This window comes from Xiphophorus maculatus, chromosome 14, assembly GCF_002775205.1.
Source record: "Xiphophorus maculatus strain JP 163 A chromosome 14, X_maculatus-5.0-male, whole genome shotgun sequence".
Classification (NCBI taxonomy): Eukaryota; Metazoa; Chordata; class Actinopteri; order Cyprinodontiformes; family Poeciliidae; genus Xiphophorus; species Xiphophorus maculatus.
This window is the reverse complement of record NC_036456.1, coordinates 4,265,702-4,285,409: the sequence shown is the minus strand read 5'-3', so window position 1 is coordinate 4,285,409 and position 19,708 is coordinate 4,265,702. Positions and strand designations below refer to the sequence as shown.

Genomic DNA, 19,708 nt, shown 5'->3' with positions numbered 1-19,708 from the left:
TCATTATGCCAAGTAAACAGATTTTTGGCAAGAGGGAGACAAGGACTTGGGACATTTTTTTCTTAAAGAGGACATATTATGTTACCTTTTAGGCAAGATATGAGTCTATGGGCTTTTACAAGATGTTTGTTAAATTTTTTGCTCAAAATTATTTGTAGATAATGAGATTTCAGCTGATCAGTTCTGCCTATTTTGAGCTCCCTTCAGAATGAACTGCCACTTCTATGCAAATAAGCTGTTGCTGGCCATGCCTCCAATTCAATATTAACACTCACCATTTTTACAAGTAATCCAAACAGAAGTGCAATTAGACAACGTTGACTCGAGTCATACTCAGAAGAAATGTTCATGTACAATCATGAAGGATGCAGCAGTAATTTAACAACACACTGTTTTTTGGTAGTCATTGTTCAGTGTACACTAAACAATGACCACATTGTTTTGTTTAGCAGTAAAACCAGCTGAACCACTTCCTTGTAATAAGGAAGTGTATGAAACTCACACTATTTATGTTTCCATCTAATAGTTATCTTTAAAATGTCACAGAAAAAGAAAATGCAAGTTAAGTGTGTCTCCATCTACTGGAACACATCAGCCAAGCTACTCAGAGTAATTTCATCAGATGTTGTTACCTATGTCTGTAATAAACAAGATGGAGAGGTTGCAAACTAGCATGGCCATATCTCAGAAAAATGGAGAGTCCTTCTCTTCGGACTTGGAGGCTACCAGATCTGTTAGCTCCAGGGTCTTATTACAACATTAAGGTGGACAACAAATGTCTGACAGAAAATAACATGGAAGTCAAGTTTCTTAGCAGATTTTAATTTTTTTAATACCATGATCTTAAATCTTTGATGAGCTGATAAACAGCCCAAGTTTATGTACAATTTTGAGCCTGGGGCCTACACTAATAGGGATTTTTTCTGCCATAGTCCAAAAGCACACATTTTCTGTCTGAAAGGAGGATTTAATGGCTTTTGTTCTCAAAACTAATAATACTTTTGCTTACATTTTCATTTTGAAAGCAGGACTTCATGTCTTTCTTCTCAAAACTTGTAACGATTGTACTCAAAACTTCTCCTTGTGCTCACACTTAGTCTCTGCTCAGACTCTCTGCTCGCTTACAAAACATGGAACTGCGACTTTGGCATAGTCACCTGGCAACCTCTCTGCCAATAAAATGAAAGTGTTATACTGGGTTTGTTTCCTTCTAGCGTGTATCTGTGTGGCTGTCTTTTTAGAACAAAAGACATCAAATCCTGCTTTCAGACTGAAAATGTGTGCTCTTTAATTATGGCAGAAAATTTCCCCCATAACAGGCACGTGCAGGGGTGGGGGGGCAAAAGGGGCTTGAGCCCCTGCCTCTTTTATCCTTGATGCCCCTAGTGCCCTTTTTGAGTTTTTTTTTTCTTTTTCAAAGAACTTTTTTTTAAATTTTTTATTTTATTTTTATCTGTATAGAAGGCCTGCTTGTGCCCCTCAGCAATAATATTTAGCTAAATATAATAATTTAGCAAAATAAACTAGTCTGGCTGCACTCAGTCTAATAATGACTCAGTTTCTCAGCCTCCATGTTGTTCAGACACCGAGTCCATGGTGAAGAGGAGGGGGGCGGATCTGTGTCCTCTAACTATCAAATTATGGGCAAGAATATTTTTTTCATACACTAGTTTGTGAATAAAAACGTAGGTCTGATGTTGACGTTAGAAAAACTGTTTCTGTTTATATTTTCATAATTGTCTTTGCAATAGCGGGACAAAACCCGCCTTGCCCCTAAACTCAGAAATGCTTCAGCTGCAGAGAAAACTTCTGACTTTAACTTCATCAGTCTGCTAAATGTCCGGTTCGCTACAGGCAGCTTGAGTCGGTCCACTGACAGATATAAAGAATGTCTGTCTTTATATCAGACATCCTGATATAAGACACGGTACCGACTGTCACCGCGAGTCGCAACGCAGCTCAAAGCCCCAGTACCACCTGGTACCACCTGCTCTCTGTTCGCTCTGCTTCTCCTTAACGTTTCTACCAGGCGGTTTAAAGCCGCTGCTGGCGGGATCTGGGCTGGAGGTTCACGGCTGTAAATAGAAGTTATTGCAGAACCTCAAGTGTTAAAGGAAGATTCGGCCCATAGCAATTGGAGTTCACAAAATAAACATCAGTGAAAATACTGTAGCAATAATTAGAACCGCAGCATAAAGCCAAACATGCCACAATGAAATGAATCAAAATGTCCCCAAAGCATCAGCGGACTGGCATAGGGACCACCGGGGGATTAAAGGTAGATTCCAGAGATGCGCATCGCAGCGGTTGTTCATGCAGGCCGGCCCAAGGTAGTATGGGGCCTTAGGCAGAACCCTCCCAGCCCTCTGAAACCCGTCCTACTAAGAACCTCAGCATCACTAACATATTTAAATATAGATAAGGTGAAGTCTGTGAGAGGGAGACCAGGTTTATTGGCCGAGTTTAAAATCAATCACTGATTATTGGATATTTGCTGTGATGTATTTGTGAACAAACCCAATTCAAACACAAAGATTACACCATATTGTAGCCATGGTAACACAACAATCAAACTATCAAGATGATTCTTTAGACTTTTTCAAAGTAAACTTCCTAATTAAATCCTAAATGTACATTTTTTTCTCAGCTGAATGCATTACACAAAATTTAATAACACTGTCATTCTCTATAAATGATGCTACAGGTTTGGCTCCATGGTCTGTGTTACAATTAAATCATTTCTAGGGGCTCCTAGTTCTGTCGGTGTCTTCGACAGAACTAGGGTGACCAAACGTCCGTATTTCCCGGGACATGTCCGTATTTCACGTCCTGTCCCGGGCGTCCCGGGTTTTTTTTAGAAAGTGAGGAAATGTCCTGTTTTTTTAAATTTCCTTCATTGGACCATTAAATTTACAGGCACTAGGGCACTGCGCACTGCGCTGCGTGTGACGTAATCCCTGAGCCGCGTCAGTGAGGGCAGCCATGTTCTTAATCAGAAGATAGATAGCGTGGCTGTCAGTAGCCAACAACATGCCAAAGCGCAAATGTATGGAGTTTCCCCGCTTTTAGAGCAGCCCCCCCACTCCAAGGTGTTCTGGTTTTCCCAAATTAAAATATGGTCACCCTAGACAGAACAGCATTGGTTGTGGGCAAAAACGGAAAATACATGCGATATAAATAGAGCCGTAGACTGACTGAGTGTCTCCTTTTAATTTGAGAAATAATTTCGTTACCTGTTAATGACTTCCGCCTAGCAGCTGATCTGCTGCCAGCTCCTGTGAGAAACATCAGCAAAAATCTCCAGGAAAATAAACAGAAAAAAGCTCGTTCGAATTAATTTTTTTTTAAATAATAATAATAATAAAACGTTACATACCTCAATCTAAAATAGTTTATTTTAAGCAGCGAGTTAATTGTCCCACAGAAGCAAATTATATGTTTTTCAGAGTGAGTATGCGTAGTACGGTATTTAGAAAATGTAAACTTTGTAAAGTTACATTTTACACAGTTTAACTTTGGTTTTATTTTTGTTTCAAAACATAATATTCAAAAGTGTATGCATGTCTTTAATGCAGCAGATGGAGGATTTTACTCACTGTAGATGCCACACACTTTAACTTTTGTTCGATAAATAAATAACGGATGCATTTAAAAATTACAATATCATTTATAAGTTAATTAATTTTTGTAAATTAATTGCAAAAGAAAAACAAAGTTATAAAAATCCATAACACACAGAGAGATGTATTTTATGGAAGCCTATTTTTGTCATTCTTATGGGGAAAAAATCCATATCTCACAATTACAAGATACAAGTCAATTTTTTATCACAAGTGGAAATTTCAAGGTATTTATTTCTGTTAGTTTTATTATTATGGAGAAAATATAAAATTCAGCTTCTTAGACAATTTAAATATTACAGAATACCAATAAAAAAATTATTTTTATCCTGAGATTTGGGCTCCTAAAATGTTTGTCCATGTACTGTACAATATATTCACTCATATTTGGACATTTTGTCGTGTGTCCTGTTGCTCAGGAAGCCCAGGTTGCTTTGATTAGCAGCCTTCGTCTGCATTGTTGGTCCTGGCGTCTCTCAGCTCTATGACTCTGTGAGGGTTAGCTCAGGCCAGTTTTCTGACAATACCAACAGATACTGTTACTTTTTGCTGTTACTTTTACTTTTAGCAGTACCAAGTCCTGCTAAAAAATGAAATCAGTGTTTGGAACTTCAGGAGCATCCTGGAACAAAACCATGTTCACAGGTACAAGCAGTAGCACCAGACATTAGGTTTGTGTAGCTCCCCTTTAGACACCGAACTGGTGCCAAAATCACAATATCCAGCAGTAATCTCCAATAAAAGAGAATACTATTGAAAAATTAATTTATTTCAGTAACTCTGTTACTAAGTTAATTTAATACAGATGGATGTTTTCACCTTTGAAAGCCTTTATTTCTCTTAGTTGAGGATGTTTCCCTTTTAGCAACATTTAAGATTAGAATATTACATCAGATCAATAAAAATATTTTTAATGCCAAATGTGGCCTTGATAAAATGTTTAATTCTTGTTTAAAGGTTATTTTCAAAAGGTACTATTAATCTAACAGATATGCTTCCTTGAAAAGCAGACTCTAATTTATTTAGAACTTATATTTACAAGATTGATGATGACATACAATAATAAGTGAGAGAATGAGATCAGTCTGTTTTGTCAAACAACAGGTGAAAGAAACTTCTTTAACTTGGAGAAGAGAAAACTAACCCAGAATCCCCTGCTGCTTCAAAATGCTATTAACCTGGACGGGCTGCTAAACCTTATCATGGTGGAACACACTGGCAGTGAGGGTAAAAGGAGACAGCAAGTGTTGGCTCTGTTTTTCTAACTCATTCAATTCATTTCTGCAGTTCACCAGCTGAGGGCTAACCTCAGGATAGACATTATTATATTTATACACCTCGGCTCTGGCCGGCGGCTGCACAGAGCTTGATTTATAGACAGTAGCCTGCAGAAAGCGCTGCCCTTCTCATTTAGCTCACGTCTGCTGTCTGGTTTAGAATCCACCCTGCAGGTTTGTTTGGGTGTCAGATGAACTGGTAATGGACTGGGAAAACGTCTGCATCAATATATCTCCCCATGAGGCTATTCCTCCTTCCTGTCCAATAGCATTCCACTTGAACCACAGACTCTCCACTTGCATTAGTCTCTAGAGAGAAGAAAGCTGCCTCTCACAGATTTCTCATTTCCAACAGAGTAGAATCCAGTAAGAGTGCTAGACATTGGAGACGGATCACAATGTAAGGTTTTTAATGGCTAATAGATCATGTACCAGAAGATCAACATGACACAACAAAATCTTTTATGGCAAAAAAGTTACATTGAAAAGGGCCCCTAAAACCTGCAATAATGGTTTATAATGTGCTTTTATTTATTTTTTTTGTATTTTTGCCGAATTACTTTGTACTAATACAGAGACAGAATCAATTTTTTTGACTAATTATTTAACAGGTTTATTTAAGAATTCACGTATATTATAATGTTCTTGCAATGTCAAATGATCCCTTTTTTAAAAACTTTAGAGCAGAACATTTCACGAGTAAGACATTATTGTCTCAAGATATATTTACTATGGAGGGTCTATAAAAGCTATAATTAGTTTAAATCATAGCTTTAAACTAATCATAGTTTAATGATTAGTTTAAAGTGATGAACTAATTATTAGTTTATAGCTTTATCTTCAATGATTGTTGAAGCCATGTAACTGTTCAGTGACTTGAGTTTTTTTTTTTGAGAGGGGTTGAACATTATTGTATATATAATTACATAATTATATAGTTATCACTATAACCACTGTAAACAAACCTTTTACCATTTCTAATCTCCTCTCCTGTGGAACCAGATCCAGTTTTAGTCTGAGAGACAGAAACCCTGTCTACTTTTAAGACTAGGCTTAAAACTTTCCTATTTGATAAAGCTTGGGTGGTTTGGATCATTTTGGTAATCTCCAAAGGTATGCCTCTCTTTAGCTTGAGTGACTGGAGGACATAATGATAATGTTGTTCTCTTTGCATACAGGTGTATTCTTTTGTCATCTTTGCCATTACTGTTGGGTATAGTGCCAGTGCTTTAATATTTGTCATGTCTCAGCTGCTAACACTGATCCTGGTTCTGTTGGAGGTTTCTTTCAGCTGTCACCCCGTGCTTGCTTAGGGTGAAGGATCCAGCAAAGTCAAGATCTAATATCCCAACATAGACCATTGGGTATTTACTGACTGGCAATGTCTGATCTAATCACTTGGACTGTATTGTATTACATACAATGGAATGAAGCTATATGTTGATGGTCTCTAATTTTAACAGGTTGGGATAGTAATAGCATAAATGAAACATATTTTGATATAGTTTATTTTATTAAGTGCTTTAAGATGACTTTCATTGTAAACCTATGATATATAAATCAACTGAATCAAATTGAAATAGATGGGAAAGTTTTTCCCCAAACTCCACAGTAATAACATATTGCTGTGGTGTTTGGACCTTCCTATGTGTCTCCATGCTCCAGCTAACTGACCAGCAGCACTCCAAAATCTCAGAAAACCTGATTTTCGGACCTCAAAGTTATACACTGAGATTTCAAATGGTATGTTTGACATCACAGATTGAACGCTCTTCCCACAGTGAAATATGGGTATGGCAGCATCATTCTCTGGTTTTACTTATGTTTCTGTCCAGGTGGATGAAGTTATGAATAGCTAGAAATATCACAAATAAATGCAGACGGCTGAATGTGTTCAACATTGGATGATATGGAGGAAGATGATCTGCTGTAACAAAGAGACTCAAGGAAAAGGAGAAATAAGTTTGGATAAAAAACAAAACTTGATGTTTTTGTAAAAATATTTATATTCACCAGCTGAAATGAAAAACAAAGCAAACGAGATAAAAACCCCATAAAGACCTGGGTGTGTCCTGCCAGCTCTCCATCAAGCCCTCCACCTTGTAAACAGTGTGGATAAGAAGCTGCTGAGTGAATGGCTATCCTTCCCCTGATAGACATCTGTACCGACACATTTAACCTGAAACATTCTTCATACAGTAAAATACAAACAATGATAAAAAAAGAAAAAGTAGAAGGAAGGGGAGGGGCTGACTTGCTACAAAACAAGATTCTACAGCAATTCAGACATACCGCAGGTACATAAAAAGTTCTTTGGCACAAAACACAAATCATTTAACACAACATGAAACAAACTGTAAACAAAGCAACACTCATTACAAAATGCAGTTTTAGAAATGGACAGCATTAATAGATAAAAAACAGTAATACTAAAAAGTGATTTGGTAAATAACCATCAACATGTATCAGTCTGCAAGGCCTCCACACAATGCAGCGTCGTCTTGGTAATGTTAACACGCCAGGAATGGGGGAAGACGGGTTAAAAATAAGGTCAGAGGACTGAGAAGGGGGGGATTCATTAGAAATTTGAAGTGTTGGAGTCCTGTTTGTTCCTCCATGTCTCTGGTACCAGCTCTGTTTGTCCTCTGCTTCATTTGAAAGCTCTGTGTTCACCAGCTAAAGAGTCCTTAGTGCAAATAGGCTGTCATCTGCTGCCTCCTCACCGGGGGGCGGGGTGGGGCAGCTTGGGGCGGGGCGAAGAGAAGGTCATTTTCGTGGATGCGAAGCTGTGTTCGGTCTGGCACCTGGGATCGGTCTAGAAACAGGCAAGAAAACAAGATTTCTGCAAAAGGTCTGCTAAGCTGCTCAAGATTTTCTAAACAGCAAATATAACTTAGTATATGTTCCATTCTTTGTCACTTTAACAAATCCAATGTCTATTGTACTGATAAAAATATATTTTCTGAGCCACAGAGATAAAAACGTTGTTTTCTCAGCTTAGTTTTTTGAAGCACAAAATAATTGGTTCCCATTGTGAGACACGGTGATACTTATTTAGAGCCAAATACATATTTATAATCAACAAACTGTGCTTTAAAAACAGGATTAAAAAACAAAATAGTCAATGCAATGCTTTTTCATTGAGAGCCTTTTACTGATGGCTGAAGGAGGTTCAAAGTAATATTCTAATTTGACCCTGTTTCTCCTGACTGGAAACAAAATTAATATTTTGAATCAGCCAGAGACCTGACTTGGATATGAAAGAGAATCTGTGGATGGAGCTAAAGAGTAGGGTGATGGAAAGGTGGTCCTCCAACCTCAAAGACTTGAATCGCATCAAAGATAAAATCAAACCAGCTAAACAGCAGTGCAAACTCGTTCACAACTAAAGGAGCTTAGAAGAAGCATGATAACGTTGTCAGGACAACTGTGATGCATCTGGTTAGCAGGCCCATTATGGAGAAAACCAAGAGTTCATTCCGTTACTCCATGTTCATCTCTGAAGTACAATGTAAACTTAGAAGCGGCACAGAATACCTGGCAGATTTCTCATCCCGAGACTTTTACAATGTCAGAGCATATTTATGGAAACAAGAATGAATCTGCACCAGATGAAAAAAGTACACAGCTTTGCAGAGGGGACTGTCACTTCCATGAAAAGGAAGCTGAATTTCAGACAAGAACTGAGTCGGTGCGCTGCAGTCTGGAGCAGAAAACAACCCAGAAAGAGAAGACAGGAAACACTGGAAACAGCTTCAGCAACTACAGTATGCAGTCATCACTTTCACTTCAACATTACAGTATTTTCACGATGGTGCAGCTAAAGCAGATATTTACACTCTGTATAAGAATACTATTTTTCACCACTGTCTGACTTTGAATTAGACTAAAATATTTTATGTATTATTTTAAGTCCAGAAGTGAGTGAGTGAGTGAGCACTGCTGAAACCACTTCCAGTCCATTTCATTCAGGAAACTTTCTTCCCCGCCTGCAGACCTTTAAATCCGTCCTCTCCATAAGAGTGACTGATGTGTTTACCGCTGACATGTGAAACAGTGATTTCTTTAATGAAAAAGCAGCTGGCACAAAGAATGCTGCTGGAGGACAAACGATTAAATAATCAGTGTCACGGGCAGGAAGTCGTGTCAGACTGAAGACAGAGTGATGCAAAATAGGTTTGTCTGATATCAGTCTAGAATGCTTCTGGACAGCTACTGTTGATGGCAATTTGACTTCCAGCCCACTCAACAGAACCTCTTAGTGTAGATCAGACAGACTGCAGTGTAGATAAGCAGCAGCAATTGCAGCTGAAGTTTTTTTGGTGTTTCTCTGTAACAGCTCTCCACATCTGCAAACTAAAACATTTGCCCATATGTTTTTGCAAAATAGCTCAAACTCAGTCTGATTGGATACAGAGCATCTGTGAACATAATTTTTTATATACTGTGATCTTGCTACATATGAAATAAGTCTGGACTTTCACTGGGAAAACATCTACCACCGTCACTCTGCTCAGAAAATAATACAGGACTTCATATTAGTATGATGTGTGTTCTCCTACCTGAGAACTCTGAGAGGGGGAATGGCTGACACTTTCCCCACAGGTTGTGGTCCAGGAGCTGGAGGCATCATGACCAGCAGGCCTGTGGCTCTGGAGCCAGAAGTGTGACTGGGACTCACCGTGGTGGAGGCTACTCTGGCTGGACTGAGGGGCAGAGGTCTCTGGGGGGGGCAAGGGGCCGGTCTGGACGGCTGCTCAGAGACTCGCTAGAAGACAGCAGAGACACGGTGAGTAACTGAGGAACCAGATCTGACCAGCAGATAATATGCTTGTTTTCCCAAGGAGAAAACACAGAAACTTTCTTCTTTGTTTCAAACAAATATAAGAAAGACAGCATTAGAAATATTGTAATTTAGAGGCATTTCAGTCTTGATTAAGGTGGCTCTGTGGCTCAATAACATTTCTATTAACCTCAAATTTGATTCCAAATTCTTTTATTTTTGTGCTACATTGGATTCAAGCAATTTCATGTTTTAATTAGAATTAGTGATGGAATTCAATTACATTTTTTAATGGAGTTAATTGCAGGGGTTGTAGTCAATGAATCATATTTCAATTAAAAACTATATATTGACAAACCATATAGCTTAGCAGCAAAAAACAATTCATGGATTCATGGAACTTCTTTAGAGGTCTGAACGTAGAAACACTGACATTTGCATTGGAAATGCCTGTGCTGCTGCTACATGTTTAGCATTGAGATGCTACTTTAGGCTAGTCTAGCTTTGCTGACAGGCTAACTCCTTTTAGCACACCTTGAACACAACATAGTCTTTTCTAGGTTTTAATCACATCGGATTTTGAAGCAGAATTTAACCCCAGTGAGCAAAGAGAAGTAACTTTGTTGTCCATTGCTGCTGTTGCAGATGTTGTTTGTGCGTCAGATTTACAGGCGTACCAGAAACATGTGAATGCAAAGGTTCTGGCTGGAATTTAAAAAAAAATGCAATATATTGCTTATATTCTTTAACGTGATAAATCTATGTAATTAATTAGTCAAACCAGTCCTAACCAGAATTGAAAATTCCAATAAGTACCATACATTAGATATGCTTATTTTGGTTTGGTTGATATGAGATAAATGGTTGTTAATGTTAAGTTTTGCTTTCCTTCCATCTCTTCCTACATATTGATCCATCTTCTCATGGTCTGTTTAAAGGCTTCTCTGTGTTAATGTTGTACAACATTCAGCTACAGTTCTATAAAACACAGAATCCACTTACAGCTCCATGAAGGCTAAATAAAGGCTCTTACCAGTGGGGAACGTGTCGGGTTAAGGGGCAGTGGTTTCTTAGGAGGGCTGAGTCTTTGTGGGGTGGGGGGTGACTTGGGTGGGGCTGTTGGGGGCTTGCCAGCTGGGAAGGGTGGTCTTATCACCTTGAGGTCCTGAGGAGCCCCCTGGGGGGACTGGGTAGATCTAAGAGGTCGCACAATGTTGACTGGCTGGGTGCCATTTGCCACTAGTCCTGGTCTGAGTGGCAGGACCTCTTTGCTTGTGTGTGGAAGCTGGAGTTAAATAAAGAAACAAAACCAAACTGAAATGAACAAAGAATTGCTTTAAAAACACAGGAATGGTTTTAAATAATGTCAGGTACTTCTAGTAGTTAAAAAATTGTTTGCTTCTCTTTTCAAAATATATCCATTGCATCCAGGTACTATTTAACTATTTTAAAAGCAATTATAAAGAGATTAAATATTTTATAATACATTTCGCATTATGTTGCCATTTCGTTTTCTTAATGAGATTTTTTCTTGTCTTCCAGCTATATATTTCTGCCCTATTGTACACTTGATTTCTCTCTCCTTGATACTGATGCTTCCAATAAAAGAATAAAGAGAACAGAGGAGTAAAAGCCTAATGAAATAATGGAGAAGTGTTGAGGCTGTAGGAGGAGGCAGACTAAGTGGTCACATAAGAAAACAAGCTGCTGAATAATAAAGCTTTTTAAGATGAAAGTCAGCTTCATGGATACTTTACATTCAACAGACCACAACAAGGCCACCACCCTCCTTTCCTTACATTTTCTCCCATTGCTGCCACAGAATCTCTCCACTCACCCCCTTATGGCCACCAGCTTTGTTGATTGGGCCGACCACCTTCAGGTGAAAGGCAGGATTCAGATGGCCATTTTTCTCTTTCTCCACTGAAGCCTCTTTCCTGAGAAAGGAAAGAAGGACAGACAGAAATAAGCCAGAGCCTGGTTCCTGACATGTTGCTTTACTTCAAGGGACAGGATATATCCTCCCTCTCTTGGGTGAATTCTAAACTCACTATGATTGATCATATTCACCGCCCAATGGAAATCCAACCCAATGTATGGTGGTTGTAGCCTTATCTCTCTATCATTATTATTATTATTATTATTATTATTATTATTATTATTATTATTATTATTATTATTATTATTATTATTATTATTACAGCACCCCCAGAAATAAAAAAAATAGATCTCTAAGCCATGCTTTCATTGAGAGTTATGTAATATGTTACACATCTGTAACTTGTCAGGATCTACCAAAAACCTACTGCAGAAATGGTCCAAACCCAATAGCTAAGTTGGCCATTTTGTCTTTTTTTTTCTTTACACACATGTTGTATTTGACTCCTACAGATTTTAACACACAAACTTCAGAATCACTCAGCACAATCTTGAAGCAGCGAAGAGCAAACGTTATCAAAAGTTTTTGTTTTGTGCTTTTTGTTGCTTTTACTAATCAATTAGCAATAAAATTTGTCTTTGACAAAAAAATGACCAAAAGACCTTTAATGTCAAATTGAAAACTAATTTTTCTTTACAAAAAAATGACAATTAGATCAAAGTGTTTGCATAAATATTCACCCCCCTCAAGTCAATATTTATTACATTATTATTTCATATACAGTGTCCAAAAAACCCCAGCGTGAGTCTGGCTAATTTAGTGATCAAACTGCGTGTGCTGAAATTTTAAAAGTGTAGGAAGGTGATACTCTATTCAAACCTGCCTACAGACCACAGAAGCCACTAGCTGAACTGTAAATGAACCCAGAGAATTAGTTCTCAAGTAATACTGTAGACTCTGAGGGTTCTTGTTGCTGCACTGAAAGACTCATTAAAAACCTTCCCATACAGCTCCCTCACTTCTCCATGATGTATTCCCTTTTAGCAGCAGTTAGTGCTAACTGTCCATGAGGCCCAGCTCCCTCAGCATCATCAGAGTTTTGCTTATCTCTTCCTGCCTTTATTTGGATGGTCAGCATCTTTAAATTGCTGCTGCATCATCTCCAAACAGATCCGGGTTCTATAAATCACGGCCAGAGCCTGGAATATCATGTTCAGCCGCTGCTTTCATCACTCTGTGAGTGGTGATGAATGTGACACGACTCATAAAAAGCTCAAGGCTTTAAGAGGGCATGGATTTTGTTTTGTTCTGCCTTACATGAGCAGTGGCTCTGATTGCTGCCATTGATTGTGGTAAACACATTCTGGTGCATGTATTGATCTACTGAAAGAGAACAAGACATAGCTATGTGCATCTATGAAGAGTTTATGAGGAATGGGACAAAATTCCATTCAATTACTATTTTTGGAAAAATAGTGAATGTTTGACCCATGTCAGTCAGTTTAAAGATAGCCCTGTCAAATACCGAATTTAAGGCTTGGCTTTGTTTTGCCTTCTCGTTCACATGGCAGCATTGTATTTGGCTGAATAAAAACAGAAATTTTCATTAACTGGCTCCAGAGTGAAACTTCCTAGATATGCAATGCAAGAAAACATTTGGAAACCATGACATCAGTCACGTCTTCTCACGTTTCTGCACTCATGCTGCGCCACTTGAGATTATTTGTCATGTTAAGGAAAAATCTGTTCATTGCTCACTGACATTTATGCTGTCAGTGAAGAAATATAGATCATACTGTATATGCACCTCTGTACAAGCAAAGGGTGAAGAACACACACCTCTGGATCACACAGGTCACACGCCACCTATAGGTCTGGCATGTGCACTACATTGTTTGGAGTGCTATTTACGTTTTCAGCTGAACATGGGCAGTTTTCATTTAGTTGTTGTAAAAACATTTTTGAATACCCAAGAAAAAATGCTTTTGAAAAAACTCTTTGTGTAAACAGGGCCAAGTTTAACTGCCCGAGCTTATCCAGTATCTTGAGAAAATAATAAAATGTGCTTTTTCTAACAAGATCCTAAAAACACGTAACAAGGTTTATATCTCAGTTTACCCAAAATATCTGCTATTTTAAATAGAAAAGTTTGCAACAGTTAAATAGCAACACTTTTGGTATTTTTAGATGTTGTGAAAAGCGGCCCGCTTTTAACAAGTCGTAATCCGTCAGAGTAGTGTACATTCACTTCTCGTTTAACCAGAAACGTTCTAATTATAACTTAATATAAAATTTGTCCCGTTATAATGAGGCAGTTTCTCATTTTAACAATTTTTTTTATCTTGTTATAATGAAAACATTTTCTTGTTATGAGAAACTTTCTACTCTAAATAAAAACTCTCCTTTAAATGACATGCTGCTTCTAAATTTATTTCTAAGCAGGCAGTGAAATGCTTCTGTACTAAGCAAAAAGGAAAATACTCTTAAAAATCTCTCACCATTCTGGCCTTTAGCAAACACATTGTTTTTGTAATCAGAATTGACTCAAAACAGGAAAATTAGTCTTACATAAAGTCAGTGATGAAAAAAAGGCTATCTGTGTTTTTATTAGTGCTGTCAATCAACTTAAAAAATTACTCAGATTAATCACACTTTGGCGCTGTAATAAATCACGATTAATCACTATGCATAACATTTAAGCTTCATATAATGCATGCAGTTGTGGATCTTGAATGGTGCCCTGGGCAAGCCCATCCTCCTGCCGCACTCCAACCAATTAAAATGCAAACAATTATGTGTTTGGTTTTTGTAGCAGAAGGCAGCAAGTACTGTAGTCTCCCACTACTCGATGGCAACTTACTCTACAACACATGTATATAAGTAGTTGTAAGCCTGTTCAGGGGACAACTGACAGATTTTATTTTCTAATTCTTGAGTGCCCCACCCCTTTCTGATGACGCCCTGGGAAACTGCCCATATAGCCCATTTCAAAAACTGCCGCTGTATTCATGTTCTGACAAAAAATTGGAAAAATATATTTTATTGTCTCAAACGAAACATTTTTTCTATTCATTACCTATTGAACTAGTGGGATGAGCCGACTGGCGTAGTTCATGTGAAATTTTGAGCTCCTCCAAGTAGATGTATACATGTGGGCTGGCGACGCGGCAAAAAGATGTTTAAAAACTTTCACCTTTGTGAAAGAACACATTATTCTCCATGTGTCAAGCCCATAAAGCTCTGCTGTGAACAAGGTAACCCTCAGCAGGAGAGAAGCTTTTAGCATCGAAATAGGTAATTTGATTAATCTATTAATTTTCTGGATAATCACATGAGTTAATGTTGACAGCCCTGGGTTTGTTTTTTTTTTTTTTTTACAATATATACAACTGAAACCAGTTGGCAGATAGAGTTACTCATTAAACTACAACTGACTGATGGATAATCATTAATCTGGCCTCTGGCCACTCATCTGGCCGAAGGCTAGTAGTCAGTACTGTAGTCAGTAGTCAGTCGTTCTTGAAGTTTCAGACGATGGCCAATATTCAAAATTTGGCAAATATCAGTCAAATTCAGTCGATCTGTTGGATGAGACAATTTTTTTTTGTGAAATCTTAGATCCCTTGGATGCTCAGTATCCAGGGAAATCAAGAACACAGTGATGGACCAGACAGAAAGAGGACATGACAGGGAGACAGTACTTGTTCTTCTTGTTCTGCTCTCTCTGTGAAATCCACTTGTGGTAGAATGAAGTCTTGACTCTGCAGCAGTAGAAGAGCAGCAACACTGCAGGAAGGAACACCAGGAAGGCAAACAGTAGACCCACCACCAAACCGACCTGATCTGTGGACACACACACACACACACCCACACTGACTGAAAACAAATCCAGGAAATGGACACGCCTCCATAACAAGAAACACATCTCTCTGTGTGTAGAAGGATCTACTCTGATCAAAGACTTCTGATGATATTTTTTGCATGTGCAAATGAGTTTAATTTAGTTAATGCCAGTGATATCTGAACCTGGTTTGGGAAGACATATATGAGTTAAAGAAAGAGCAACATTATACCTTAAGGTAGAAGAAAATTCATTTAAGGTATTTGCTTTCTTACAGATTTCTCTTGTCTTTGTTAATTTGTTAGAGCTGAGCATTATATGTAATCCCAGGGTTGACTGGTCATTTGAAATGTTTAAATGGGATAAAATAAGATACAGAATACATCAATATTTACTCACTATTATTCTGCACAGGCCCGCTGTCCACGCTGCCGCCCAGGCCAGACTTCTCGCAGAAGGGAGGAGCCCAGCCTCTGTCACAATGGCAGTTCCCATTGCTGTTACACACCTACAGAAGACATCAGAAAGTTTTGGTTAAAGTTGTCCACTGTTTAGACTTTGTATATTTATGTTTGTGGAGCAAAAATACTGTCTAAATACAGGAGATTGCCTTTGGAACAGTTTCAGGATTAGTGAATGAAGCTCAATGTACTTGAGCTTCATTCAATCATGCTAATGTGTTCTCATCTATACAACTCACATAAAGCCATTACTGACTTGTTTGTGTCCTAATAATATATCTGGGGAGGTAATTTTTCTGGCTAAATTTGTTTACTATAAATAAAAATACCTCAGAATAAAGATGCAAAAATGCATGTCACATTTGGAAACATGTTCTTTGTATAACATAGTCATAATCACAGAACTGTCATAACTAAGTTTTTACGATTGAGGAGTGAGTGGAAATTGACAGGGAAGCAGAGGAGCTAGTCAGAGGGAAGTGGGAACAGTTGTGGGAGAGCGGAGGTAGAGAAGAATGAGGCGATGGATAACAGCTGTGCTGAGGAGAGGGACAGATGAACAGAGCAGAAACAACTACAACTGTTATAAACATCAAACAAACCTAAAGAAACAAGTTCAAACTATAATAAGAAATGCAAGAACTAGCAAAAAGGAACAAACTAAAACAATAAGCTCTAGTAATAAAAGAACAAACAAATCATCTGAACAATCTTTTTGTGAAGCTGTAGCCAGAAAGTGGAACAAGGCTCATTGTGCGGAAATGAGCTTTGACATTTGAAAAATTTCAAACCTGGAGCTCAACTGATCAGAATATTAACACGCTGATTGGTTTCAGTGGCCAAAGGCATTCTCTAATGAAGCTGCTGTTGTCATTGTGGATTTATTACAATACAACAGAGCATGTTATTCCATTCTTTTCTTAATTAAATGGAAATGAAAATGAACAAATAAGAAAAACAGTCTTATTAAATCAGTCTTATCAAATCGGTCAAATTTAATTGGTGGTAATTTGTTTCTGATGTAATTTTTTTACTGGCTATAGCTGGCTTGGATTTCTGACTTTTGTTCATCAGATTTTTTTTCACTCTTTCCCTTTACTTTGTTACAGAAACAAGGCCTGACACCCAGAACTACTTTAATATCAGACATGAAAATAAATGTAAGAGTTCAGTCCAGAGTTATTCATATCCCTAACTGATTTAGATTTGAAGTTTATTTGACCAAGAAGATTGTCTCTCATTGGAAAGCACACAGTCTCTGAAAAGATAATTTAAAAAAATCTCAGTTATTTTTAAAGTTTGACCAAAAAGTGACATGTCAACAATTATTTACAGATTTTTTGATGATCAGTTGAAAAATAGTTTTTGGCATTAAAGGAACCAAGCCCTTCTTCTTATTGCTTGTACTTTTCAGCAGGTTTCCTCCCACATTTTGATGATTTATCTTTGGTGATGAACTCTAAGACTTTGAGGTTGGAAAGTCTCTTTGCCATCACCCTAATCTTTAGCTTCCTTCACATACTGTATTCTCTATGTTCACCGCTTGCTTGTAGCTTCCCTCACTTCCATGTTGCAGCGAGTTTGAAATGTTGCGTCTTTGTTTTTCTTCTCTCTTTGCTACTTCATCTGCCCTTCAGGCCAATCAGTGAACAGGAGTGAAGCTTGTGTCACCCACGAAAGAAGGGCGGCCCCTGGCTGGCCCTAATCCAAAGCAGGGACCTAAGAAGCAGGGTCAGCCTCGAAAAAAAAGCCAGTGGAAACACTCGCAAAGCAAGCCAAGTAGAGCCGAGTCGGTGAAAAAGGGGCAGATCAGGATTCAAATTAGGATTTTTGCTGGGCTGCTCCAAAAATAGAAAGCAGTCTTTCTCCTTAATAATTGTAAAAAAAATAGAAAAAAAATCTAAAAGTTTTAGTTTAAACTTGAGTCTCTATGTATTAGTCAACACATATTCAATTCTTTAATTCTTAACCTCTCATTTAACATTCAGAGCGCCTGTTGATATAGTAGAAAAAATCACAACCAGACTGAACCTCTGTTTTTGTTGAATGAATTCCTTTCTAAGGTCCAAATGAGGAGTATATTCCTGCAGCTTAATACTACTTTTAATTTGCATGAATATCAATCACACTCCATATGCCTGAGGATCAACAGATAATATGGAATTAAAAATTTATCCTAAGACTTGAGAAAAGCCTGCGCTACGAGGAGGGAAAACATGTATATTTAGAATATTCCTTGCCGAAAGTCATTTTCATTATGCATGTATTGTTACACCGAGAGGAGGGGACACAAAGAGGACAAACGGCATAAAATAACAAAGTACTTGGTGAAAGGGATTAAAAGAGGAGAGAATAGAATTGAGATTTTATTATTTTACTCATTATTTCAAGTCCTAGTTAAACAACAGACTTGGCTAGTATTAAAGCCAATTATCCCCTTATAAAGTGCTGTAAATGAGAGAAGGAGAGAGTCAGCTTGAAATGCTTAGGGTCAAAGCGAACTGCAAAACAGTTTCAGACACAAAGTAGGTCAGACAAAGTTAGCTTCAGCAGGAATCTGCTGCTGTTATTGTTAAAACCTCACTCATTCCTTTAAATGGCACAAGCACAAATATAGTATTTATGACTTTATGTCTTTGGAATAATTTGCCTAATTGTTCATGATTGCACAAAAAATGTTTGCCTTTATTGCACATTTTCCTTTCTGGGGGGTTGAAACATGAACTTTAGTAGAAAGATCTCTGATGCTAAGTTAACATGGTATTGCTGGTTGGTAAATGAATCAATGAACTAATTTTATTAACCCCAGAGGGAAATTCACATATTTCAGTACAACCGTCAAAAACAACATACAATCCAACTTCAGACATAACATTTAGACAGGTGTCTGAGGGGAGGCTACACCCTTTTTGAACACGGTAAGCACTGGAACTGGTTTGGTGGGGAAGATCTTTATGTGCAAACACCCAAGAAGTTAAAATTTAGGCACAGATGGGTTTTAAAAATGGACAAGAACCCTGAGCACACCACCAAGTTAGTTACAAAGTGGGTTAAGGGCAACAAAGATAATGTTTTGGATTGATACAGATTATACTGTATAAATTCATGATACCAAATTGGAAAGAAATGTACGTAAACTTTTGACTTTTTTTTTGACAAAGTAACTTTTATTACTTTGTATAAACACACAAAAGTAAGAAAAGACATCACTCAAAACTCTCCTCTTCATTATGTTGGCATTTAACAAATCTTAATAATGTTAATATTAATAATGTTAGTAATTCCAACTGATCTAAAGAGGAAAAATTTAATCTGATTTTGTCATACATTGAAAAGGCAATTGTTCTCATACAGTATGCAAAAATCTGTTTTCAACTGTAACTACATAAATGGAAATATTAAGAAAGAATAATTCAGTGCATATATATAATCTGAATCAAGTCTACAAACTGACTGAAAAACTGATTTAAGTTGTTGAAGCATAATCCAAAGAATTTGCCGGGTTATGTCACAGAACAGTCAGTCCAACAGATTCTGTTTTGTCATAAATTCCACTTTAAAATGTAGGGAAAAGGTTTTTTGATTAATTCGTATTTGATCCAGACTCTCCCTGTGTCAGACATATATTTGCATCAGCATTTTATTTTTTAGGATCCCTTAATGAAGCTTTACTGTTGGTACACCTCAGGCAATAAATACTGTTGGAGGTCAAATTCCCATGAGCTAATTCCTTGATAAATCAGTCTTATCTTCTGGCCAAGAAAGTGATAGACTCAGCCCCAAACTCTCCTTCCCAAAGCTTGGTTACAGACTCATAAACTATGTATGCTCCCTCCTTATCTGCCTC

General features: G+C 37.7%; 1 protein-coding gene across 2 annotated transcripts in view; it reads right to left on the bottom strand.

Moving 5' to 3' along the window:
- Window positions 1-6,463: 6,463 nt before the first annotated feature.
- LOC102218719 (disintegrin and metalloproteinase domain-containing protein 33-like) overlaps window positions 6,464-19,708 on the bottom strand; it is a 148,617-nt gene continuing 135,372 nt past the window's right edge. The window contains exons 18-23 of one of the 2 annotated variants that reach the window (XM_023345624.1): window positions 15,800-15,908; window positions 15,261-15,402; window positions 11,518-11,617; window positions 10,714-10,965; window positions 9,460-9,665; window positions 6,464-7,712 (exon numbers count right to left, since the gene is read on the bottom strand). In XM_023345624.1, the coding sequence (XP_023201392.1) occupies window positions 7,664-7,712; window positions 9,460-9,665; window positions 10,714-10,965; window positions 11,518-11,617; window positions 15,261-15,402; window positions 15,800-15,908 (858 nt within the window). In that variant the 3' untranslated portion in view covers window positions 6,464-7,663. Of the gene's footprint in view, window positions 7,713-8,497; window positions 9,666-10,713; window positions 10,966-11,517; window positions 11,618-15,260; window positions 15,403-15,799; window positions 15,909-19,708 lie in introns of those variants that run through there. The other variant, XM_023345625.1, reaches the window with a different exon arrangement.